We start from the raw sequence: 20,661 nt of genomic DNA, 5'->3' as shown, positions 1-20,661 counted from the left end.
TACTCAAGTAATGTTATAAAATCTAGTATGTACTAAATTACTCTGTATCATTCCAATTTTAGTATATGTACTTCCGAAGCGAGTGCCGAAGAGAGAAAAAGCCGACATGGTACAGTGGTAAGAACGCGTGAATCTTAACCGATGATAGTGGGTTCAAACCCGGGCAAGCACCACTGAATTTTCATGTGCTTAATTTGTCATTATAATTCATCTTGTGCTTGACGGTAAAGGAAAACATCGTGAGGAAACCTGCATGTGTCTAATTTCTTTGAAATTCTGCCACATGTGTATTCCACCAACCCTCATTGGAGCAGCGTGGTGGAATAAGCTCCAAATCTTCTCCTTAAAAAGGGAGAGGAGGCCTTAGCCCAACAGTGGGACATTCACAAGCTGTTCATGTTATGTAATAAAACATAAGAGAAAAGAAAACCGTTTATAAATTGCTAGAAATAATTTGCTTAGAGCCTTGAGAGGTTATTTAAAATAAATTCTCGTGTTTTCTATTCATTACAGTGTCGAGACTATGATGAAAATTACATTTTTAATCTTTCATTTTGAAGCCACATTAATTTGGCGACAAAATGGCTGTTATGAACGACTAAGCGATGGTCAAATTTGCATGATAAGCGGATCCGTCTTAATCTTAAAACGTGTAGATTTTAAATATATATTAATAACTGCGCTATTAAAAATATTTTATCTTTAAGACTGTCTTTTTTATTATAAAAAAGAAAGCTGACAAAGAATTACTTTAATAATATACGTTTTTTTTTAATTTTTCGAAGCCGGTGAGAGTTATAAACTATTTCAGAATAGTTCAATCTATTTGTTCCAAATCTCCGGAGGTTCCATCCAAATGGGAAGAGCGTTGTATAGAATAAAATGTTGTATAACAAGTTTCAGATCTTCCAATAATTCTAACCAAACAAATTTTCCTGAAAATACTTCACAACTCCCCGCTTTTTATCATCAATTTAATCTTGCATACAATGATATGCCTTACTTACCAGTAACAGCATGTGTGGCTAAGGCCTGCTCCTCTTTTTTGAGGAGAAGGTTTGTAGCTTATTCCACCACAATGCTCCAATTGCCTTATTTGTAAAGGTATAAAAATATTTTAAAAAAATAGTATTTTATCTTTGAAGTCCAGCTGAGGTGGGTCATCGGATTCAAGCCCGGACAGGCACAAATTACTTAACGTCCTTTTATATCATTAATGTATGTTATATCATAGGTATATCAATGATAGGAATTATTAAGATTCGTCTCTGGCGGTGAAAACGTCTTAAGCAAAGAAAAATGTGTGAAACAAAATTATGCCTTGTGTTACATTACCACCATCCCGCACAGATGCAGCTTGATGCTTGCACCTGAAGTCATTATTCCTGTATATTTCTTCCAATAGAGCTGAAATAGTATTGTCATTGCTTAATATTCGTATATGTACAAATAAGCATGTTGGTATTTCACAATAGGTATTACGGCAGACATTTCGCCTCAAAATGACCGTATTATGATAGTAATCGCTGGTATTCTATCATTGTCTGTATGAATAACTGATCCTAGATTGCGTACTTTCATCGTAAATAGGTCTCAATATAAATGAACACTACAAATAGGTAACTATTCTCCTATACGAATATTTATTTGTTCTTTTAACACAAAACGTCTAACGTACAATTCATTAGACACTACATTTCTAAATTTCAAATAAAGATCGACTACATAATAAAACTATTAAAAATTTAAATTAGATTATTAAATAGCTTTCATTCTTCACCTGCTAATATTAAAAGAACTAACTATAAATGTATGCAACATCGTGGCAACACTCATTTAATATGTTATCACCTTTTTGTAAAAAAAATATAAAACCTCATTATATGCAAAATTACTTTTTTCTCGTAACTTTTTGCGACTATTCTAAGTTGTGTGAAACTATTCGTTACTATAGTTAGTTACTAATAAATAAGTTAAGTTCGTTGGCTTTCCTCATTGAATACCTGGGCTTGTTCGCCACATTCAGAACTCGGCTCATCGTGAGAGAGTTTACGCGTGATCGTGTTTCGTGAAATATTAGGATCATGACGGAATAGCGCCAGTTCGAGGTCGACACTGTTTTATACTTCCTATTAGCATTGCCTGTGATTCTGTTCTTATTATAAAGCCATTATATATTTATTCATTATGATAATTACTTATTTCTTCGCAGACTTTCGCGTCCGTGCATTTATTGAGATTTTTCTGTCATATTCCGTGACTCCATTACTTTCAAATTCAAAGTAGATGCATTCATTTTATTTAATAATAATTGAATTATCTAATAAGTTATGTAATTAAATTTCATTATTGTATATCCACATCTAAAAATCAATTATTATATACTTTCGTTTCTTCAATAGTTCTTTTTCTCTTGTAGATATATTAATAAATGAATAAAATCTTAATATAGTGTAACGTAAATTTATTATTAGTCCTTTATCTTCTTTGACTAATAAAACTATAGGTAAATTTTTCATATATAGCAATTCGATTCTAATGGGTCTCAATTAAAATTCATATGTCAATATGTTTAATACAGTCGGGAATAATGATCCACTTTGGGATTTCTCCTCACTTCAAAACAATCCAATATTTAAACTAAAATATCTTATTTATTCTATGTAAAAATTAAATCAGTACAAAAATGGTTTTTTTTTGTTATATATAAATAAGATGTAGGCGTGTCATGAAGATGGTGTAACAAAATGTTAGAATAAGCAAAGGCTAATAAAGCTATTGTGTTGAACAAAGGAAAAAGTCAATTGCATTCAAAAGGTTAAAAGCTTATTTCAAGTATATTTGCTCCGGCATGAGTTTGTTTCTTTGAAATATTAGATAAATTATAATTAATCAAGGCGATACGTAATTTAAACTCTATTATTGAACCCTAAGTGGTTCCGTTAGTTAATCCAATAACAAGTGAAACAAATAAAAAAGCAACAATATTAAATTGAAGGTACTTTTAAATATGTAAAATATAAAATGTTATTTTTTGTCGTGTATCGTTGGACGCAATTTAAATAAAATTAAAGCAATAGTTACGTTCGAACGTTAAGACTACTTTTACATGACACTGAGAACAGAGAATTGTCATTCGTGAAACAATATAGAGAAACATTAAACGATAAAATTGAAAACCAAGTTAATATTAAAAATATTAACGGGAATTTAATTTTTATCTAAACCTAATGAATTAACATAAATGATTTTCAAGCTGTACTGTACTTCTCAGAACATAATTAAATGATTTAAATACTATCAAAGATATTGGTTTCAATAATCGGTGAGACAAAAGTGAGGCGCGCTCGCATCCGTTTGGTCACGGACGCGAACTTCAGTTATGTGACATTTGTTCCAGTATCTGATACTCGGTTGTCATTTACCTGCTATATACTGGATATGTTGAACGTGGATATGTCAGGAGTGACTAACAATAGGCAAAAGTAATATTGACTTTAAATATCACCTTTCAGAAAACGTGGATTATTTTAGAAATACAATTTGTAGGATTTCGTGCACTTGGATGTACATATGTATGTGAGATTTTTTTAATGAAATCTACTTTTAAGTCTCGGGATTAAATGTATGTAATATATAGTGTTTAAAGAACTCAACAGCATACGGAAAGCGATATGATATGTCTCGGTTAATTTTTTCCTTAGTTACTCTCGTATAGTAAGTTAAATGATCAGTGCTATTAGCTACCAGAAATTAACCTATCATAAATTTTATACTTCAGCATCAAACGGGTAAAATGCACACGTATTTTACAGCCAAGTACAAGTATTGCTAATGATCCGTTTTATAAGAAAAAAATTATTTAACGTTTTATAAAAATTATTAATTTTAAGTCTTATAAGATCCATACATTTCCGCATAATACAGACAATTATCTTATAGTGTCTTTTTTCGGTCTCTACATCGATATTAACGAATGTTTAACAAACATTAAATCCTGTATTACTCATTTATTGTTAAAATCGTTGCAAGTGAGTGGATTCTTAATTAAAGTAAGAGATCTGCTTGTACTGCTGTCCGTAAAAAGTAACTGGAAACGGTTTTATTAAAAGAATAGTTCCAAATGTATTAGTTTCATATTAAACTAATGACTAACTGTTAAATTATAGTTAAATTTTATCATAATGATTTATACGATGACAAATAATCTAAAACATCATATCTTAATGTTAATTTGCTCATTTCCGGTGACAATGCTTAATTATATTATTGCTTAATGTTTTTACTTCTATCTCAACGCATAGCTGCGAGTTGTTTATTATAAAAGCTAAGAAATTAATAAATAAATAAAAAGGAGCATACATTTATTATTAAATTATCAAGGTATTAATATTTTTTAAATATTTTAGATTATTTCAAATTGGTCTGATAGACAATTTTTAACCGATCGGCAAAGTTCTTTATAAAACACTTACGTACTCGTATAAATTATTATTTATTAATTTTCTTAATTTATTAAATAATAATGTCCTCCAGACCGATTTCGGTCACGGCGGTCAATCTCAAGAGAGATAAGCCAACAACGCAGGAGATATTAATGTGCACAAGTGTGTGCGCAAACACAGGTGCACTCTCTACTCTCTAACTCTCATAATCGGATAAGACGGCAATCCGACACGACTGGAAAGAGTTCAGGCGCAGGACCAACGGCTTTATGTCTTTCCGAGGCATGGGAGTCTACACACTTCCAACTTCCAGACTCCGGGCTGCTACTGAGAATTTTCTGATAGAAAAACCCAATAAATTTTTACTGGCACGACTTAGGAATTGAACCCAGGACCTCTGGGTCTGCGGCCTTATATCGAGCCACTAGACCAACGAGGCAGTTAAGTATTTGCTCTTTAAGCCTCAATAATTTATTATTATGGAAGAACTGAGATATAAACGTGATACTATGCAGTCTGAAAGATCTAATTTAAGAAAATATTCTTATAAGAGATTGTTCAGAAACACTACGTACACAACAGATGTCTCAATTGAATCTTTTCAGTGCACTAAACTTTAATTTATTACCCTCCAATGAAATATCGGTAATTTAACGCTATCCAGGTTCTAGCAATTTCTAAGCTGCAAGTTCGTTCTTGGCAAATTGGCACCCTAAAACCTAATATCTCAAGCATAGGAATTAGGTATATAAGACAGACGTTTTATATATATTTAAAAAACGATGTAATTAAACATAGAATGACTTTAAAATTACATAATACGAACACCAACCATCCATACTTACAACCATAATTTCAATTTTCACTTCTCACAAATACTTGTATGTCTACTCGGATAAATTATATTTTGATTTGATTTCGATCTGTCAATATAATTACCACGTGATCATTATTCTAATTAAATCCAAATAGGCGAGTACCAATATTGTTTCATCGACATTTCCATTAATTTGTAACGTTGATAATGACGTAATTGATTGATTAAAATTGCCTATTCAGGTAATTAATAAACGTTTTCTGTTTAATTAAAACATTGCATGAAATCTTACTACTAAATTTAATCAATTAACTACTTATGTAAAATTTTAAACCACGTGTACGTTAAATACAGTTACTCATGTAGGTACAATCACAAAAGTTCTTTACATACTAATCTCATTAAATATGAGCGTGAAGATAAACTTTTCGCTATAGTAAAACTTGATTTACCAATATTATCTGATTTATGACTATTTTATTGCAATTTCCCATAATATATTATAAAGTCAATTTAAGCTTATATAGCTTATAATATTACAAAAGCGAAACTCATTTGAATAAAGGTAAATAGTTTAAGCCAATTAATAATTATTATTCAATTATAAGGATGAGTACATACGAAACCAATAAATACTTTCTAGGTATTCCGCATAGTATAGATATTCCTAAGGCGGAGACTGAAGCTCGGATCCTCCGATATCGCTGCACGCACAAGGTGAGGCAACCGCGAAAGGGCAAATCGGAGCAATATAAAACGTGGCACATCTTCGCAAACAGTATTCTGCAAACAACTGAACGAAGAGTGCCTGCCACGTACAAAATAATAACAGAATCACATTATATAATGTCTTCTATAACGGTAAGTCGATTACAAAAGTTAAACTATTTCTTTCGTTGTGAATTAGGTCGAGTGGTTAAGGGTTAAGATGTTGATTCCTACTACTAATATAACTTAATTTTCTTAGCAACGGGTTCCATTTCAGAATTTTTATAATATGGGATTATAACAATGCTGACTATATGATAGAATACTCTTTTGTAATTTACAAAGTAGTGAGGGACACTACGCAATATTTCTCAATGAATTTCTTGAACCGTAATTTCAGCGAGGAATAAAGAAAAAGAAATATAAAAAAAAAATGTAATTATCAATTATAATTATTTGTTATTATTTTTTTGTACAAATCGGATATGATAAATAAAAGCCAATTAAAAGCCGGTATCCATATAGCATGCCATGAGTGTTGTTATAATATATTCTTAGTTTTCTACCTTACGCGTGTATAAAGACATTTTAAATATTAAGCTAATTTCATACTTTTTCAGAATATATTACAATTTCACGTTTACTAAACAAATAGTTCAAAACAAATAGTAAAAAAGTATTCATCTGTCGAGTAAAATCCATTATCGTCCACGAATTCTTTACCATCTAACAATAAGTTTAAAATTAATTCCTAAAGTTAAAATCTTTATTATGACATATCACGACTGCCGCAAACTTAATCTACAAACTACGATAAATTTATACGAAGTTGTAAGTAGTTTGCTACTGATCACGGATCTCATATAAATTTTATGTTATTCATCTATTTAAGACAATAGAATATTAATGTTTAGCTCACTTCAAAAACGGATGAAGTTCTCAATTTGTTTATATTTTTTATGTTTCTTACATCAGAACACCGTAATTTATTTAAATTTTACGAATAAATACCTCACCGTTAGGGATGAAAAAATGTTGCAAAAAAGTTTTGTATGGACTCGAATTATATTTGTAGACGATTTTGCTATGAAAACAGACAAATATAAAAAAAACGTTACCTATGGTTGAATATTTTTAAAAATGAAACAATTTTATAGCTTTGTTGTAATCCTGATTAAAACGTGTTTTATGGTATGGGTATAACTTATAACCCAACTTACATTAAACATTATTTGTTGCCTAAGTTTAATTTACCACCAAAATTTGTGTATTAGTTATAAAATATAGCATAGATTAAAACTAGATATGTTTTTTCATCAACTAATTAGAATGTGAAACTCAAGATTACATCACACGGGAAGATTCTCTTACCGTCCTCATTATGTCTAGATCTGTCCATCGTTAATAACACTGTGATTAATTGTTTTCAATAAATGTCTGTTCATAGATTACCTTACTGGCGTTAATAGCTGCAGCGTCGTGCGGCCGTCTTGAACCGCAATATCTACCACCGAGGCCTGGTGGCGGAGGTGGTAACGCAGGATTGGGAGGACTGGGAGGAACTGGAGGAGGAGCAGGCAACGGAGGACTTGGCGGAGGATCTTTTGGCGGCGGAAGCGGGTTTGGTGGTGGAAACGGCTTCGGTAGTGGCTCAGCCGGTGCCAATGTCCCTATCCTTCGTTACGAAAATGAAAATAATGGCGACGGCACATACAGATTCAGGTATATTATCAGCGTCATAATTTATTATAGAATGAAGACAATTGAATGACTTACCTACTGTTTAAGTATCAATAAAATCTCATTAATTGATCATGTGCACACAAACTTCAAATCTATTCTCGATACAAAAAATTCTAGTAGAAAGCGTTAATTTTAAAAAAGCGCTACCAAGTATGATCCAAGACTTGGCTTTTTAAACCCTGATATTTATGCATTTTCTATCTGCACAACATATCAAAATCAAAATTTTCATAATATTATCATTAAAAGAAATAATCAAAAAGCGAAGTTTCTGGTCAAATTGAATACATAAACGAATGATACGATGTGTTCATAACATAAAACAATTTATATTAAATCTAATTATTAATGATTGTAATACTTGAATGATTACCATAAAGCATTCAGCATTTTATAGTTCAAATATTTGAAAGGTAAATGTTGTGAATTGTCTCTCTGCTTGTTAGGCGATCACGCTTAAAGCATTTATCTGACCCAATTAAACAACAGACAATGCAATACCGACTAAGATAAGCTTTAAAAAATACACAAAGGATAAATGAGTAAAATTACACTATTTAATGAATCGTTCCTAATAATATTTTTATGAACGATTTCAGTTTCATTCAATACATCGATCGAGTATTATTCGAACAGTTTTCACTGAAAGTAGTACTAATTTATTAGTAACTTACATTATTTGATCAGCATGTTTTGGAAAGGTCGACCCCATTATAATGAAAATATTCGCCTTCCTAAAACATGTCGACAATTCCTTGATAAGTAACGTGTAAAGGATGGATTCTACCACTTATTATTTCAAGGTTTTTTATTGGATGATCAATCCTTTACAATTTTTAGTTTGTACTGTATTTAGTTCTTCACAAATAAATGTTTTGGCTATATTTTTTTAAATTATACATTACATTCTGTTCCATGAAAAAACAAATGTGTTGAAATATTTATTGCCAATGAATAAATGGTTTACGCGTAATTATCAAAGATTAAGTATGATCTATTTTCAATAGGCTTTTAATACCAAAAAGTATTAAAAGCCTAGCCTTAAATGTAAAAAGTTTACATGTATATGTAAACTTTCATTATAAATGTCATTTGCAGGCACTTCACTAACTCGCGGGTAGTTCATAGATGATTAAATAGGCGGCTTCCAATTTCAGGCAAAATTAGTTGTTCTTACAAAACGGCAATTAATCTTAAAGGGAGTCTGAGAGCAAGTTTACTAATTTAGAGAAAGTCAAACTCCGACATCTGACGTTAATTTTATATTTAAATGCTATTTTTTTTTATTAATATGTAATCAAAGGAAAAAGTACTACCGTTTCGATTATATATATTCTTTTTTACAGCTACGAAACAGGCAACGGCATTTCAGCGCAAGAAAGTGGGGCCCCACGTGCACCAGGACCCGAAGGTCCTGCTGTAACTGCTGAGGGTGCTTTCTCTTACCGTACTCCCGATGGTCAACAAATCTCCCTTACTTACACCGCCGATGAGAACGGCTTCCATCCCGTTGGTTCCCATCTGCCCACACCCCCTCCCATCCCCGAAGCTATCCTCCAATCTATCGAGTTCAACAGACGCAACCCATCATCGTGAGTATATTAAAATATTTTTTGCAACTTTTATGACAGTATATGTCAAAAATATTTAGATTATATTTTGACAATCTTTAGAAGAAACAAACCATAATCAAAGAAAAAAAGAGTTTCATGAATGTAGAAGAACATTTTCGATTCCCCTTTTTGTAAATTAAGATATACGTAATAAAGATAGCCCTGTGGCGTATACAAAATTGAATATACAAACGTATAATCTTCAAGGATGAAGTAAACACATTACACATATTGTAAAACATCAATTTTTTTCAGTGAGGGATCTTACAACGGTGGTTCAGGAAGCGGCAACTTCGGAGGATCTGGCAGTGGTAGTGGATTCGGAGGTGGTTCCGGAAATGGATTTGGTGGTTCCGGTTCTGGTTCAGGAGGATCTAATGGCTATCATTATTGATCTCATACAAACTTAATTTAACTAAGAAAAGCTATTGAATCGTAGTGGAAAACATTTTATCATTGAATTTAGTTATAGTATCCGGCGTATGCTCCTATACAACCGTATATACTTCAAAATGTTCTAACATTTCATGAAACTTTTAACTCTTAGATAATTTCTGCTTATTTTAAAATTAACTATAACCAGTGTATATTTTCCATTTCATTTCATTTTTTTTAATGTTGGAAATGTATCTTGTTAGTAGGTTCTTGAGCCTAACATCATTTTTCATTAATTAACCATGAATAGGATTTTCGTTTGCATTAATTTTTTCGTTTTCTCACGATTCGGTAACATTTTCTTAGTAAAATAGTTGACCTGTAAAAGTAATTGAGGCTTTATTGTATTGTCTTGCGATGTCATTTGCTTAATTTTAGCTGTAATTAGATAATGGCTACTTCTAAGGTTCATTTTCATCTCATCTTTTATACTTTTATCGATATAAGAATAAAATAAAGGACGTCAATATGACCCCAAGAGTTCTAGGACTGTGATACCACAAAACAGGCGAGCACTCAGTAGTTTATTTAAGGCTTAAAATGTACTATACCTATGTAAAAAGGCATGTGAATAAATATGAATGATACTAATAAGTCTTTTAATACTCTATAAGTTTATTTACATACGTGTATGTAAAAGTAACATTGAAATAAAGCAATAACTTAACTTATTAAATTATTTTAAAATAATATAATCACTTTCCAATTCCATGTAATTTAAAAACCTTTCTAACTTACTTTACTTGTTCTTGTTACTTTACTTGTGTTTGTCCCCTACTAGCTACATCACGTAAATCGTAAAGATAATATTTTAATTGCCATCAATAGTCCTTTTTGTTTTTTAATGTATATATACCACATACTTACTATACCACATACCACATACTATGCCACATACTTACTTTAGATTTACCAACTATATCTCGAAGAGCTCAAAGACGAGGCCATACATAGCCGTAGAAAGTGCTGATATTTTTTTTAACGGAAATGGATGCAAAAAAATTCCTAGCTTGTAAATCATTTCTCACAAACAGGGAATTGACTCAACGTCACCACGTCACGAGATGTCCCTCAGGACGAGGCTGACACAGCATATCAGTGCTAAATGACGGTGATAATTATGCAATCTTGATATTGACTGTTTCGTTGGTCAAATAGTGTCGAATAGTGGTCACGCGGACAGTTGTACTTACTACAAGGACGATAGTGAAGATGCAACCATTTTATTCATAAAAACAACAGAATCATCCACAACAATTGAGATAAGGCATTACATTACCAAACCATTTTATACGTGTATAATATGGCTTAATACCTTATTGACTGTTCAATTCCCAGGTAGGGCCAAAAAAAAAGTTATTGGGTTTTTCAGTCAGAAAATTCTTAGTAGCAACCCGGAGTCTGCAAGTTGAAAGTGTGTTCACTCCCGTGCCTCAGAAAGCACGTAAAGCCGTTGGTCCTGCGCCTGAACTCTTTCCGGTCGTGTCGGATTGTCGTCCCATCGGGTTATGAGAGTTAGGGAATAGAGAGTGCACCTGTGTTTGCGCACACACTTGTGCACTATAATATATCCTGCGAAGTTGGCTAAACTCTCTTGGGATTGGCCACCGTGACCGAAATCGGTCTGGAGGAAATTATTACAACATGGCTTAACACATGGCAGAGACTGAACTGTGATGGAAGCGCAGGCTGGAGCTGAGAGAAGCGAATATAAAGAGTAAAGCTCCCCCAAGTAACGGAGCAGATCAGATGATGATTTCCATCGATTCCTGGTGAACAAGTTCAACGGACAAGATGTTTATTTAATATATACAATAAATGTATATAAAACAATTGCTATTGTTATGTGTATGAGTTGTTAGTAAGCAAATCATAAGAAATATATTATAGAAGTGTAAACCGTAACAGCCTGTGAATGTCCCACTGCTGGGGTAAAGGCCTCCTCAAAGGCCACTAAAGAAGTGTAAAAATGGTCGTCAAATATAAGACACATCTTTATAGAAAAGGATAAAACTAATTCTAATTATATTACTTATGGATTATTATACAGACTTGTGGACTTCGTATCAACTATTTGCAGCATTTCAAAGGAAATGAAGGACAACTTACGTTACTAACAGACGACACTGCCGATGACATGCATCAAAATCACACCAATATAATTAATATTCACTTATATTATACAGTTGTTTAGTAGTAGTTACTAGCAAAATGTGCTATTAAAATTCCTATTTTCATCACATAACGAAGCTGTAGTATTACCGTAACAGCCTGTGAATGTCCCACTGCTGGACTCAAGGCCTCCTCCCTTTTTTTAAAAGGAGAAGGTTTGGAGCTTATTCTACCACGCTGCACCAGTGCGGCTTGGTAGAATACACATGTGGCAGAATTTCAGTGAAATTAGACACATGCAGGTTTCCTCACGATGTTTTCCATCACCGTAAAGCACGATATGAATTATAATCACAAATTAAGCACATGAAAATTCAGTGATGCTTGCCCGGGTTTGAACCCTCGATCATCAGTTAAGATTCACTTACCACTGGGCCATCATAGCTGTAGTATTAGTAATATGTAAAGTCTTACTTTAACGTGAACACTAGACTTAGCACTTGTTTCATTTGTTATAAAAAATAAAAATAAGTGGGGCTTGTCTTAATCAAACAAAAAACCCTACATGCATTGACACATTGACGTAGTGATGACGCCAGGAAAGCAACATTAAGAGCCGGAACCATGGTAGAAAACACAGTGGGAAACACTTGAGACTATAAAGTAATAGTGCAATTAGGTGTAATACCGCATTTTATAATCTTTACCGATAACATGATTGTCGGTTTATTTTGCACCTAGATAATAGGATATTTTTGCCAATAGAGAAACCATTTTGTAGGTTTTTTATTAAAAATATAGTAACCTATTTAAAAAAATAATTAATGATTATATAATGACTATTTAAATTTAAATAATGACTATTTAAATTTAAAGACAACTTAAACTATAAGTACAGATTAAAGGCGAAAAACTGGAGGATTCGTTACTTGGTTCTCTAGAAATTTTATTAAAATAGCGCTTTAAGCGCTATTAATATACACCTTATTACTACTGACTGACTTAGTACAAAAAATAAATTATACATATATATAACATAATAATATTCATAATGGTTGTATAATTTTTTTTATTTTTAACATTATATTATACTGCATACATGTACTTATTTAAAACATTTATTAAAATATTAGCATAATATTTTAACAAGAAAACTCTTTCTGATCAGCTTGCACGCGTACCATAAAATTCATAAACTTTAACTCGAAAAACGAGAAATGAAACAGAGGACAATAAAATTCCTGGATAAGCAGAATTCAGAATTTATTGATTTGACATCTATTGACGCGCCTTAGGGTAGACTGACTCGTATGCCGTAACTCTATTATTTTATTTATTTTACTTTAAACTTATCATCATCAACATTTAAATTCATCATATGCGATGTTTTATATCAGTTCAATATCATCAGCATTAAATTGTTCAAAAATTAATTACTGAAAATATGTCTTCATTAAAACGATATAACAATGTTTTAATTTTGATATAATAATGGTTTAAAATTATGAACGTAGATATTTATGGCTGGTTTTTTCAATTAAATCAAGTTCAATTATTATAATTGCTTTATGAAATACCCGGAGATCTACCTTATTGAGCACGACAAAAATGTTCTATGTCCTATGTTATGCAAGAATTTTGAAGAAGTTCTGTGTTCGGTATATCCTGTAAGAAGTAATAATAATATTAATAATGTCCTTCACACCGATTTCGGCCAACTACGCAGGAGATATTATAGTAGACAAGTGTGTGCACAAACACAGTTGCACCCTCTATTCCCTAACTCTCATAACCTGATGCGACAGCAATCCGACACGACCGGAAATAGTTCAGGCGTAGGACCAATGGCTTTACGTGCTTACACGGGAGTGAACACACTTCCAACTTTCAGACTCCGAGCTGCTACTGAGAATTTTCTGACAGAATAACCCAATAATGGCCCGACCTGAGAATTGAACCCAGGGCCTCCGTGTCTGCGGCCTTACATCAAGCCATTAGACCAACGAAGCAGTAAGAAGTATAAACCACTTCAAGAATTAATCGCCAACAATTTAAAAGCTATAAGTCATTTGTGTTTACATGTGATTTAATTCATCTGGATTAAAATTATAAGATTTATGCTTTCATTTGTGTTATAAAAAGCTCATTACAAATATTACTGAAATTTCCTTTGTTTTAGTTCCATTTTGATATGTGATAGAAAATGTCAAGTCTGACAATATAAAAAAAATATTACCAAAAGTTAATACTGAAATTAAATAGGAATTGAATTTTTATAATGTTTGAATTAAATGTTTCTAACATGTTTTCCCAGAGAAACGAAGATTAAAATTCTGTCAGGCAATATTTTTATTTGCGTTATTATATATAGACATGACACATATCCAACTTTAATTTCTATCTTTTTGTTTTATGTTATCAAATGCCTTATGAGTAAAAAAATTAGGAAGTTAAAAATTCAGAATATAATAATATTATTTATATTGTAATGTATTATTATATTATTACATTAAATTAAGGAATTATTTTTTCGATAATGAAATGGCGATGATGATGTGACATAATACGATATATATATAAAAAAATATTAGATTTAAATTTAATTATGCATGAAAATTAAGACGTTTCTGAATTTTAACTTCCTAATTTTTTTACTCATAAGGCATTTGATACAAATTATCCATGAAATTGATAACATGTAAAAGTAATTAAATTAATAGCCTACCACAAGTTCGAATTAATTGCACGTTTCTATTCAAAGACCAGCGGGTTTTGACGCTATTTACTTTGACGATATAAATTGCCGATATGCTGATGTTTTTTCTATTTTTACAAAATCAACAGCCAATCGTTGTCCACTGCTGAACATAGGCCTCTCCCAAGGTGCGCCAAAGCTCCCTGTCCTCCGCCTTCCGCATCCAGTTGGTGCCCGCCACCTTCTTAAGGTCGTCGGTCCACCTGGATCGATATTTTTACAAATATCTTGTTTATTTATATTAGCTTTAATATATAATTTACTTGTTAGCTAGTGTGGGTCACATCCTACAAATGAATATGAAATAAGCTCCTTTCAACCGATTAAGAAGAAATCTCACACACCTTTTTGATGCTGGTGATTTGCACAAATTAAAACCAAATAAAAGCTTGCTAAAAATATAAAACCTCGTTAAAAATATATATTTAAACGGAACGGAATCGGAATTAACGGAATCTCATATGTATATCGATTAATGGAATGATCGATTGTACAAAATATGGTAAAAAGAGTGTGAGTGAGTTTTCTACAAAAAATATCGAAAATCAAGTGATATTCTGTTTTAAATTTATAAATAAAAGTACATAATACACATAACAGTCGGTCACGATTATATTCGTTATGACAAATGTAAATAATATTGGTAGGAGTTAAAAATCTTAAAATTATAATTATTTATCTTTAACTTTATTCAGTTAAAATGCTGTATAAATAAATCGTTTTAACACAGTTTTTCGATTATCACAGTCCATGGTATATTGAGGTACTGGCGTTCAGATGTCCTGCAAGAGCTTAGTAGTAGCTGCTGCGACGTCCATTGTAAGAACCTTCGCTTCTGAAATTGTGAAATGAAAATTATTTGAGCATATATTCTATAATTAAAAAAAATACTGACTGTAAATGGTCCACGACGGGTTTGGAGTTTATTCTACCACGCTGCTCCACTGCTTTGTGGTGGAAATACATACATGTAGCAGATTTCTTGCGACACACGATATTTTCCTTTCACGATATTTTCCTTCACCGCCAAACACAAATTGAGCTCAATGGTCTTTACCTGGATATTAACATGTGACCTTTCGTTAAGGTCCCCATGTTCTATCCACTGGTTCATCGGGGGTCTTAAAATAGATAGAACTAGAATAAAGATGAAGATATTTTTTATGTGACAAGGATAATCGGTTGAACATATCAAGGCAGTGCAATGATATGTTCTACAGCCTGTATGCATTTTCGAAAAATGCTAAATTCGCTCTTTTCTTAAAACTATCTAAAACAAGTTAAATGTGGTTCAATAAATAGAGCTTCAATTAATGTAAGGTTTTGCTTATCTAGCGTAATTAGATAATTGACCTCTCAAATTTAATTATTAGTCGCACAATTGCAATTAGCCTTTAGCCGTATGTTGAATCATTTGGTTTTTATACTATTCTTCGATGTTTATACACACGTATAGCCTGTGCCATTCACAAGAGGTGTAAAGACAAATAAACAATTTTGACATTAAATTTTCGCGTTATCAACAGTCGAGATCTTGAATTATATATGATTTTTAGTTTTGTATTATGTAAAATTGTCATCATTACTTTGTAAATGAAATTAAAATGGATAGAAATGGAATATATTAATCAATAACTGTTTCTAGTGAATAGTATTGCAAAACTATAAGCATAGGCATGGCAAACGTTACTACGGGATGATTATTTTAAATCCTACTTCCATTGTATAGGCTAAACCACAATGAGTAGTACATGCAAATATATAGACTTACAACTGCGTTTAGTGCGTTATCTGTCTAAGTAATACATACTTATATTTCATGCTATTATAATGCTAATAGATCAGCTTACAAGTTGGTTTCATTAGGTTAATTTAAAAAACCACTGGTAATAATAATAATATCCTGGGACATTTTTCACACACGGCCATCTGATCCCAAATTAAGCTTGTACAAAGCTTGTGCTATGGAAACCAGACAACTGATATACTACATACATATACTACTTTTTTTTTGTAAATACATTCTTATATAGATAATGACACCCAGACTCAAGACAAACAGACATGTTCGTGCACACAAATGTCTGTCCTGGGTGGGAATCGAACCCACAACCTTCGGCGTGAAAGGCAAGTATCTACCAACCACGCCAACCGGCTCGTCAAATATTAAATACAATATTATTTTTACTTTGTGGTCTATTTGTTTGACTTTCAATCTTGTTGTTGTTATATATTTTTATCATAATTTTAAAAACATCTTTTCCCAAAACAAAAAATTAAAATATTATTTTATACTTAGGCTCCTAGGACCTAACAATGGCAGCTTAAACTATACGTGGATACAAAAAAAATGTAAAGGTAATTTTCATTGTAGATTCCGTTTGAAATGAATGTAGATGTTAAGATTGCAAACATAAACTACAATAGTTTCATAATACTTCTATTATATGTAAGCGGAGACGTTATAGTTATGCAAATTTTATTTGTTACGTCAATGCGAAGATATTCTAAGAGAAGGTACGCTATGCATCCGTGAATAAAATTTAACCTATGTTTTTAATTCAAAACTAACGTAAAAGTAGACACGCTAAACCGTAGAAATCATATCCTTTATATGAAAAGGCAATGTTTAGACTAATTGACTATCAACGCACAACTTGAACTATAAAATTTATTGCGATATTTTGACTTTAATTAGGTCGCTGCACGCCTTTAATTTTTAACTTAATGCGCGTACCTAATCGGTTCTGTCCACCATGCCCTTTAATAGCGAAAGGAAGCCATAAATATAAATAAACTTACGAAGGGTGCTGTCTGTTGTACTCAAGAGATCGAAGAATAGCTTCTGGAATTGGAGGGGGTGTGGGCAGATGTGAGCCCGTGGGGTGAAAGCCGTTTTCGTCAGCAGTGTAGGTGAGGGATATTTGTTGACCATCGGGTGCACGGTAGGAGAAACCACCCTCAGCAGTGACTGCGGGGCCCTCTGAACCAGCAGCGCGAGGAGATCCACTCTCGTGCGCTGATATTCCAGTTGGAGTGTCATAACTAGAAAACATTACACAAGTGTGTGATGTAAAGTGAAATTATTATGGTACGATAAGATAATTACAATTTTAATAGCATTTAAATTGTCAAATAAAAGTATTTATATAATATAATACGTAATAAATACATTAGATAAATGCTTTTTTGTGTTTAAAATTCATCTCGTGCTTGACGGTGTAGAAGGAAAAGATCGTGAGGAAACCTGCATCTGTCTAATTTCCTTGAAATTATGCCACATGTATATTCTACCAACCCGCATTGGAGCAGCATGGTGGAATAAGCACCAAAACCTTCTCCTCAAAAGGGAGAGGAGGCCTTAGCCCAGCATTGGGACATAAACAGGCTGGTTCTGTAAATGCTTTTTTTAAATAGTAATCCATTACTACTGTGTAATCCTTTTCTAACATAATTTATATTATAATTAGCAAGTATGTATTATGTATAATAAAACGTTGATGCAACAGCTTACTTATTAAGTCCAAAATAAATAAATAAATATTTTACATTTAGAAGTCATTAAAAGGGGAAATATAAGTAAGTTAATGGATACAAATTATATAATAAAACATTAATATATCAAAACAACTAGATCAAACCTTTGAAATACGATCAACGCTTAATAATAATATTAAATTAAACTTAATTAGCAATGTAATTTATACTACTTTTATGTTTATGATTAGATTATAATGTACTGAGCGGTACAGGAAAATATCGTGAGAAAACCTGTATGAATATCTATGAATCCTTAGTTGAATGAAATAAGCACCAAAAGTCAAAACCATTTTCTTAAAACAAAAGAGGAGGCATTGTACCATCAGAAGGGCTTTAACGCTTTTTTTTACTACAAAATGCAAATGGTTCCAATGTAATGTTATTTATTTAAATTCTTCAAAATTAATTTCTAGTAATTCAAACAAACTTAAATTAATTATTAATTACTATTTTTAATACATTTTTTTATACAAAAATATTGAAAAAAAGCAACACAAAGTTACTTTAACTAAAGGCTGCTCGAACGATATCATTTCCATTCTGACATTTCGATTCTGATTGCATCAGAATAAGCCACACCTTCAAATAAGGATAATACCTAATTCAAAAGCTACGCCATAAATAGTAATATCTCAAGTCACCTGAAGCGATAATTCCCGTCGCCGTTGTTGACATTCTCGAAATGGAAAGGCGCACCGCCACCGTTACCACCGCTGTAACCTCCCTGCACCAAGTGATCCAGTCGAGCGCCGGATGCCATCACAGCCAAAGAAACTAAGACGACCTGAAATATTCACGGAAATAATTTATAACAATATATATATACTTCAATTTAAATAATAAAATAATTTGAGATCTAATACAAATCAGAACAAAATATGTTTCACGAGTGTGTTTAAGATTTAAAAAACTAAATTTAAGTAAAAAAATAGTTTGATCTCGTACAGAATCCTTTGTAAAATTTAATATAAGTCTGGACCCTGTATGCACAAAACAACCGGTTTACAATATATATTTATTATTTTAACGAAAGTATGTGTATGTTATTTGATGATCAGCTACTATGAGATATCTTACCAGTTTATTCATATTGTTTATTAATTTGCGTTTCAATAGTCGATCACACTTTGAACTCTGGCGTCGGAATACTGTCTACAGGGATGTTCACGTTTTATATCTGCCTAAAATGCCCTTTCGGCAGGTTGCCTCACCTTGTGTGCATTGTTGAACTGCTTTGGAATGCCATGGTCTAATACATAAACTTTAGCTTGTATTATTATATGATGATGTATTATGATACAAGCTACAGAAATTCGAATAGCTTAAGTGGCTACCGAGGACTTTGCTCTTTTTATTATGTATTACAATCTTTTATATAATTTGACAGTACGTGTAGGGAATGCATCGGAATTTTAAATCAGTTTCAACCGATGGAGTTGAAAATTTACTCACACTTTTAGCACTCATTGACACCAGCCAAATAAACTAGACATATATATCACATAGTCAATATCGTAATTAATTAAAAATGCTGCTGGTATCTTAAAGTTATTTTATTTTTTCATATAACTTATAATAGCTTTAAATTCGTGTAAACAAATCTAGGAAGTTGATTTTAACCGAAATATAATGGTTGTACAGATTTCAAACTTTGTAAATATATTTTATTCGAATTTTAATGCAATAATGTGGAACCACCGAGCTGATGTGACGATGGAGCCAGGAGGTGGATAGGAAGCTCATTAATTATTACCAAATACGTAAAAGGTAAGTCCATCAAATTTGGTATAAAGTGGTTTGTTTTTGTTAACCCTGACAATACGTGTTTTGACATATTTGAACTAACAGCTATAGTGATCACTGCATCATTGGCCTTTGGCTAGCTTATCTTTAAGGGTACAAATTTTATGGACATGTAAAAATCCCAGAACGGTTTACTAAAAATTTACTGAGTTCTACTGACAATAAATTTTCAGTAGCTGTAAAAATTTAGAAAGTTAGCTACACTTCCGTACTTCGCAAAATTATTACTATTATAACTGTTCTCTGTCTGGTCGTACGTGTGGTGGAATATACACTGTACCTCGATTTATACATACACTTGTCCAGTACTGAAATCGTGCGCAGTTCGCTAGCCCTTCGTTCCCGTAGCTGAAATCCGGCTTCTACATTTTCTACAACTCAAAGATAAACACGAAAAGACGTTTATGCAATAAATAGGTTTGCAAAATAAATGGAAAGTTACTAATACCGTTTCTAATAGTGTTATTTCATGTTGTTTTTTTATAGTATAGGTCCGCCTAGATGAACATATACGCCCATAGACACCGGTATTGTAAGAAATGTTTACCATCGCTTACATCGCCAATGCGCCACCAACCTTGGAAACTAAAATGTTATGTCCCTCTGATTATTAAATAAAATAAAATGTGCAAATAATTATTTGCAGCAGTAGCAGTAATTGCTTTATTCTCTATATTTATGGTGTTACTG

At 32.1% G+C, this 20,661-nt stretch overlaps 2 protein-coding genes across 2 annotated transcripts; one reads left to right on the top strand and one right to left on the bottom strand.

Annotated features, from left to right (window-relative positions):
* The first annotated feature begins 6,056 nt into the window (after window positions 1–6,056).
* On the top strand, window positions 6,057–10,348 carry LOC126770647 (pupal cuticle protein 20-like). Its single transcript, XM_050490155.1, has 4 exons — window positions 6,057–6,123; window positions 7,418–7,692; window positions 9,060–9,305; window positions 9,582–10,348. The coding sequence occupies exons 1-4, from the start codon at window positions 6,109–6,111 to the stop codon at window positions 9,718–9,720; spliced, it is 675 nt and encodes a 224-aa protein (XP_050346112.1). The 5' UTR covers window positions 6,057–6,108; the 3' UTR covers window positions 9,721–10,348.
* A 4,981-nt stretch (window positions 10,349–15,329) lies between these two features.
* On the bottom strand, window positions 15,330–19,298 carry LOC126770673 (pupal cuticle protein 20-like). The gene is made up of 4 exons (XM_050490183.1): window positions 19,246–19,298; window positions 18,810–18,952; window positions 17,431–17,673; window positions 15,330–15,463 (listed from the first exon to the last, which is right to left on the bottom strand). The coding sequence occupies exons 1-4, from the start codon at window positions 19,255–19,257 to the stop codon at window positions 15,421–15,423; spliced, it is 441 nt and encodes a 146-aa protein (XP_050346140.1). The 5' UTR covers window positions 19,258–19,298; the 3' UTR covers window positions 15,330–15,420.
* Window positions 19,299–20,661: the final 1,363 nt, after the last annotated feature.

The sequence above is a fragment of the Nymphalis io genome, chromosome 9, assembly GCF_905147045.1.
Source record: "Nymphalis io chromosome 9, ilAglIoxx1.1, whole genome shotgun sequence".
Lineage (NCBI taxonomy): Eukaryota > Metazoa > Arthropoda > Insecta > Lepidoptera > Nymphalidae > Nymphalis > Nymphalis io.
The sequence above is the reverse complement of the archived record's forward strand: the minus strand, read 5'-3'. Positions and strand labels throughout refer to the sequence as shown.